Source organism: Felis catus, chromosome D1 (assembly GCF_018350175.1).
Source record: "Felis catus isolate Fca126 chromosome D1, F.catus_Fca126_mat1.0, whole genome shotgun sequence".
In the NCBI taxonomy this organism is placed as follows: domain Eukaryota; kingdom Metazoa; phylum Chordata; class Mammalia; order Carnivora; family Felidae; genus Felis; species Felis catus.
The window spans coordinates 113,509,526-113,516,032 of NC_058377.1; the positions used below are offsets into that span (position 1 = coordinate 113,509,526).

The 6,507-nt window shown below is 65.2% G+C and overlaps 1 protein-coding gene across 1 annotated transcript; it reads right to left on the minus strand.

The window, feature by feature from the left end:
• Positions 1 to 267: 267 nt before the first annotated feature.
• LOC111556744 (decreased expression in renal and prostate cancer protein-like) lies at positions 268 to 3,318 on the minus strand. The gene is made up of 2 exons (XM_023240190.2): positions 1,428 to 3,318; positions 268 to 1,102 (listed from the first exon to the last, which is right to left on the minus strand). Exons 1-2 carry the CDS (start codon positions 2,367 to 2,369, stop codon positions 845 to 847), a joined length of 1,200 nt encoding a protein of 399 aa, XP_023095958.2. The 5' UTR covers positions 2,370 to 3,318; the 3' UTR covers positions 268 to 844.
• Positions 3,319 to 6,507: the final 3,189 nt, after the last annotated feature.

Consider the following 6,507-nt stretch of genomic DNA (forward strand, 5'->3'; position numbering starts at 1 on the left):
TTGATGGATGGATGGATGGATGGATGGATGGATGGATGGATGGACAGATAGAGGGATGAGCAGATAGAGGGATAAATAGATGAATGAGTGGATGGATGGATGGATGAGTCATGACAGGTGAGTAGATGGATCAGTTAGATGGATGGGATAAACAGATAGATGGGTGGTGGGACAGATGGATGGACAGATGGACTGGTGGATGGATGGGTGGATGGATGGACAGAGAAATGGATGGATAGATGAATGAGTGGATGGATGGTTGGATGGACAGATGGATGGATGGATGAATGGACAGATAGAGGGATGAGTAGGTAGAAGGATAAATGGATGGATGGATGGATGGATGGATGGATGGATGGATGGATGGATGGAGGAGTCATGACAGGTGGGTTGATGGGTCAGTTAGATGGATGCATGAACAGACAGACGGGTGGTGGGACAGATGCATGGACAGATGTACTGGTGGATGGATGGGGGAGGGTAAGCGAATGAATGACAGGCAGATGGACCACCCTTCCTTCAGTCGTTTGCAAAATGTTACCTTCTCAATGGGTCATCCTTCATAGACAGACCTGCTCAAATAAATCCTATAATCACTTTTTCCACAGCTATTTTCGGTGTTTCTTTTACATTTATCTTATTTTATTTTATCTTATTTTATCTTATCTTATTTTAATGTTTGAGAGAGACAGAGCGGGCCAGCAGGGAGAGGGGCAGAGGGAGACAGAGTCCGAACCAGACTCCATGCTCAACAAAACCCTGGGATCGCGACCCGAGCCGAAATCGAGAGCTGGACACCCAAGAGCCCCTCTCTCTTTTCTTTAGTTCCGACGTGTCTCATTGTTCATTGTCTGTGTCTCGCCTCACACCCGGCACAGTGCTGACGTGTTTGGTGACAGAAGGGGTGCGGGGTGGTGTGTGGGTGGGAGCACCACGGGGCCAAGAGGCGGGGAGTCCACAGAGGCCCGTGTGTGACAACCCTCGCAGAGCCCGGTGAGGGGGACTGGTTTCTTGGAGGCCACGAGGAAGGATGGGGGCAGCTGAGGACTGGCGGGGCTGTGGTCCTCGGGCCCGATGCCGCATTCCGCAGCTCCAGCTGCCCCTGTAGGACAAGACCTGTGTGGCCGAAGACACCTGGCGGGTGCACAGCACACCCTCTGGTCCCTGGACGCTCACCTCCCTGGGGCCCTGGGGCGCGGGGCGCGGGGGAGGGAGCTCCAGCGATTCCAAGGACGCAGGGCTCTGCTCAGGACACTGTCCCCCCGCCCCCCACACACACCACAGCCCACGGGCAGTGGAGTCACGTCCGTGTTTCGCACGGGGACCCGGTTGTTAGGGAGCGTTACCCGGCAGCCCCTGCCCCATCACGGGGGTGTGTGCGCACGTGCGGGACACAGCACCCCTTCCCTGGGCCCAGCCCTCCACACCTCTGCACGGCCGCCTGCTGTGGGAGGCACTCCTTTATTTGCAGGTCCGCCTTTGACCGCCAAGCGCCTTGGAGGGGACGGGTGGGCGTGTCTCCTTCGTGCCGCTCCAGAAAGCCGGGGGAAGAGACCCGGTTCTGCTTCACGGCAGGGTGCGAGTCTGGGCTGCGCCACACGGGTGGCCCTTAAACTGGGCGTTTGGCCTCCACTGTGGGCACCCGGGTCAGCCCAGAGGCTGCGGTCAGGGGTCCTGGCCCCCAGAGCCTGCCCTGCCCTCTCCTGCTGGGAGCAGCCGGAGGGGGCATCCCTCATGAGCGCCAGGGCAGTGACCCTTCCTGTCTGAGGGTCCCTGAGTCGGGGCCTCATGCAGACCCAAGGGAGGCCTGGGGAAGGAGGAGACCCAGGGCCGGGGGGCCCTCTCTGGGTCGTGGCTTTTGTGCTACGACACAGAGCAAAGGTGGTACAGAGGCCGAGAGTCTCCCCGCAGACGAGAGCCAGTGTGGCAGCCAGCACCCCGGGGAGGGCTGCCCCTCTAGGGCCACACCCTCCGCCCCTGCGTCCCTCCTGGGCCGCGGCTGTGCCTCTGTGGGTCCCTGGGGGCGGCCTGCTCTGGGGCGGGGTCTGAGGCCTGGGGGACTGGTCCCCTCCCTGACCTGGTCTCTCCCCCAAAAGCAGGCGTCGTGTGAACCCAATCCCGTCCGGGGCCAACTGTGGTGAGGGTGAGGGAGGCCCACTCGGATGGGTCCCAGGGCCCTGGGGCGGCCCTCCCCGCACAGAGGGACACAGCGCTGGTGGGTCCCAGGGCCCGGAGGCACCCCAGCCTGAGCCAAGCCTGGCCACACCCTGCCTGTCCCAGGCACTAAGACCTGCCAGCTGTCCTGTCTTGGCCCCACGGCGGCTCGCGCCCAGACACAGCCCCGCAGGCTCGCTGAGCCCCCCACTCATTCCTTTGTTCCCCGACGGCTTTGGTTCTGAGCCCGGGGTGGGGACGGTGGCGGACTCAGCGGCTGACAGGTCTGACCAGGAAGCAGACCCGAGGCAAACAAGTACGTGACAGGTCACTTCAGAGGGCCAGGCTCCCCGGAGAACACCGGGAAATGTGGGAGAGAGACCCGGGGCAGGACCCAGTGCTGGTCGGGTAGAGGTGGGGGGACAGCAGAAGGGAGGGGGAGACAGGGAGCAAAGCAGGGTCCGGATGGCTGGAGAGAGGCAGGTGGGGGATGGGCAGGGGTGGGGAGGCGGAGACGAGGGAGGCGGGGGATGGGCAGGGGCAGGGCAGGGGCCACGGGCGGGTTAAGGTTCTATTTCAACAATAGGAGCCATGGAAGGTTGTAGGCAGGAAAGGAGCATGGCCCGATACGGGGCTGGGGTGGCTGGGGCAGGGTGCCCGGGAGGCAGAGACAGAGGGGCAGGACAGGGACAGAGGAAGTGAGGGGCAGACCGTGTGCCCCACGAGCTCGAGGAGCTGGGGAGACCACCTCACTGTCCATTTCCCCGACACCGGCAGGACCCCCAGCCGGCCCAGGCCCCAGGCTGGCAGGATGGGCGTGAGCCCAGGTTGGTCATTCGGAGTTGGGGAGTGGCCCAGCAGACCCCCCCCCCCACATCTTACCGGGGCTGTAGTCTGACCCGGCGCACGCGGCCGCTCCCCTTCAGAATCTGGCCCACAGGGTCTCAGGCCCGGAAGGCTTGTGGGTTCCACTTACCTGGGGCCCCTTATTTCCTGAGGGACCTCAGAAAGCCCCATCCTCCCTGGGCAGGCCCCCAGCAAGGCTAGGGGATGGGCCCCGGCCGTGATCCCTTGTGTGTCTGGGGGCAAAGCTGGCTTCCACTGCGCGGACCTCCTCGACTCTGCTCGCGGTCCTGGGGCGCCCTCTGGTGGCTGACAGGTCAGAGTGGAGAGGCCCGGGTGCGGGGGGGGGGGGGGGGGGGGGGGTGGAGGCAGAGGGCAGGGCCTGGATGCTGTCCCCCACCCGTCCCCCAGCTCAGGGAATGAGTCATCCCTGGGAGGCGGTTTGGGGAGGGGGGTCCTGGGGGTCTCTTTGGGGAAGGGGCCTACAGAAGTGTCGTCCAGGCTGTTCTCAGGTGTGACCCACAAACTCTCAGAAGCCGGGCTTTTCAGGTTCCCATTTTTCAGAGAAACAGAGGCCCAGAGCGGATGGGGAGCCTGACAGATACGCAGGGTGCGAGCCCAGGAGGGGAGGGGCAGTCCCCGGCCGCCGGTCCCCCACGACACGGCTGGGCTGCGCACCCTGGGGTCAGCCACCTCCCTTGTTGGACAGAGAGACCCAGGTGCGTCCGGTGTGACACAGACGGGACTTGCCCCAGGCCTCAGGCCACCCGGGGGGCACAGCCCGTGGGGGGCGTGACCGCAAGCAAGGTGGCCTGGCAGCGACCCCCACATGGGGTCCCCTGTAGCTGTGCCCGAGGTCAGGCCGGGAAAGGCTGGCCCTCAGTGCCGGGGCCGGGGGGTGGGCCTTTGGCCACGGCAGGCGTGTGGGTCTGCTGTGCAGAGATCAGGTGCACGGCATTGGCTGCCCAGGTGCCAGGCGGAAGAGGAGGAGCAGAGAGCTGGCGGGCGGGCACCCCGATGGGTGGCCTGCACTCTGCACCTTGGCCCGCAGCCGCATGCCAGGGCGCCGGGGAGAAGGCAGGCAGGTGGGTGCCCAGGGCTGCCAGCCTCCAGGTGGGACGGGGTGGGGGCCCCGGCCACATCCCTCACTCTGGTCCCCGTCCCCCGGTCTGCAGCCTGGAGAGGATTCTGCCTTCCCGGGTGGTGGAGGACAGTCTCTCTGTCTGAGGCAGGGGGGTGGGAAGGGGGTGCCCGAAAGCCAGTGCTTGGGGCGGGTCCGGGCTGGCGGGTGGCCCCGAGGCCCCGGGCCCTGGAGTTTGGGGCAGCGTCTGCCCAAGCAGTCGGGAGAGGAGGCAGGGGCTCCCAGCGGCGCCTGTCTGGGCGGGCAGGCTCACCCACGCTGCCCTCCCCCGACCCACCGCCTCCACGCTTGGCCTCACGCGGGGGACAGAGGGGCCACAGCACTGACCGCTGGCCTGCTGAGCTGGGCGGGGGTCTGTCTGGCGCCTTCTCTTTGCTGGTCTCTCCCTGCGACTCGTGGAGGAGGGGTTGGGCCCAGAGAGTCTGAGGGGCTTGCCCGTGGTCACGCAGCTGGGGGAGGGGCTGGGCTGGGACCCCTGGGGCCTGGGTACCAGGCTGCGTCCACGCTGGGGCCGTTTTCCTGATGGCCTCTGGGAAGGGGTGGTCCTTTGCCCCCCAAGTGAGAGCCCCCAGGTCCCTTGCTGCCAGGGTTGGAGATTTTGCCTCCGTTTCCCCAACCAGGCATGGGGTGAGATTTCGACCAGGGGTTGTACATACTGGAACCCCCTCCAGCTTCCCCGAACGCCCACACCCCTCTGGAAACAAGGACAGCTGCTCATGCAAATCTGGCCTCTTTGCATAGCCTTCCCTCTTGGAGGCCCGTTTGCCTGGAGCCCGGCACGGCCCCGAGGCTGGGGTGCGGGGTGCGGGGCGGTGGGTGTGGTCACAGCGAGGCAAGGCTGGCGTCCCACACTCCTGCTCAGGACCGCCTGTCCCATCGGGAGGACAGAGGGCCCGGGGAGGGAGGGAGGAGGAGCTCCAGACGCTGCCTGCTGCCGTCCCCACCGGGTCCCCTCCCTGGGACTGCAAGCCTGAGGCTCACGGGGTTTGAGCACACCCAAGTTGTCCAGGCCCCACGCCCCCAAACGCTCACACACCCTGGGCTGTGTGTGTCCTGCTTACAGGGCACACGCCCAGATGCGGCCAGAGGGGACCCTACCGGGCGGCCGGCACCCCAGGCCCCTGGTGGGAGGGAGGTCTGTGCCCAGACGGCAGCCCCGAGGTCCCTGTCCTGCCCCCACCCTCCCAGCGAGGCACACACACTCTGCACCTCGCCACCTGCACTTGGGGGTTGAGGAACGTCCCCCGGAAACCCAGAATGTGGCTCATCTGGAAATCGTGTCTTTGCAGGTGTAATTAGTTAAGGTGAGGTCACAGGGGGTAAGGTGGGCCCCTATCCAGTGACTGGTGTCCCTGCGAGATGAGGGACATTTGGACGCAGAGACACAGGACAGAGGCTGAGGCTGGAGGGACGTGGCCACAGCCCAGGGACACCTGGAGCCCCCAGGAGCCGGAGGGGAGGGGGGGGACCCTCCCTGAAGCCTCGGGGGAGCGCGGCCCTGCCACACTTCAGTGTGGCCTTCGGGCTCCTGAGCAGGGGGCACGCAGATCTAAGGGGCAGCTCTAAGCCACCAGGTCTGTTGGACTTGGTCACAGCTGCCCCGGTAATACCCGCACATGGCCGGGCCTTGTCCCCAGACGCCAGCCTCCTATTAAAAGTCCATAATCCCCAGCTTGGAAAGGCCACATTCAAATCCAGCCCGGGTTCCTGCTCTGGGGGTTGGAAGTCAGGAGGATTTGCATCCCAGCCGCCCCCAGGACACCGGCCCTGCCCAGACACAGGGCGGCCCCGGCCTGGGGTCTGGCTCCAGCAAGGCTCGCCCGGCTCTGCGGGCCTCCATGTCCACGGCGGCCGGAACAGAGGAGCTCACGGTGTGCATCTCCCAAATCGGGGCGTCAGGGGCCCACACACCCTCTGAAGCGTCGAGAGGGGGCCCTGCCTCGCTTCTTCCAGCGTCTGGGGCTCTGGGTATTCCTGGGCTTGTGACCTCATCGCTCCAGCCTCTGCCTGCGGTCGCTGGGCTCCTCCCTTTCTCTTATGAGGACACCAGTCACCGGGTCAGTCAGGGGCCACCTTAATGTCCTCTCTTAACGTGACCACGTTTGCAAAGACCTTATTTGCCCAGAGGGCCCCATTCACGGGGGCCGGGAGTTAGGACTTGGGCCTGGGTTTCTGGGGCACACGGCGGGGGTGGGGGAGGGTGTGAGGCTGTAGGTCCCTGTCAAACCTGCGGGGCCATGACCGCCACCGCTGCCCCTTCCTCTGTATGCCGGTGGCCCCTCTCCAAGACACAAAGGGTGGCCTGGCCGGGGAGCTGCCTTTTACCAAAGGACGCCTCCCGGGGATAGAGGGCCGGTGGGGCCACCGTG

Excerpts from the sequence above, each read along its gene's own strand:
- LOC111556744 (XM_023240190.2), bottom strand. The coding sequence starts at position 2,369 with ATGAGTGGGGGGCTCAGCGAGCCTGCGGGGCTGTGTCTGGGCGCGAGC. Across the intron at positions 1,103-1,427 it reads CAGCAGGCGGCCGTGCAGAG|GGGCAGCTGGAGCTGCGGAA; the intron begins GTGTGGAGGGCT and ends CTTGTCCTACAG.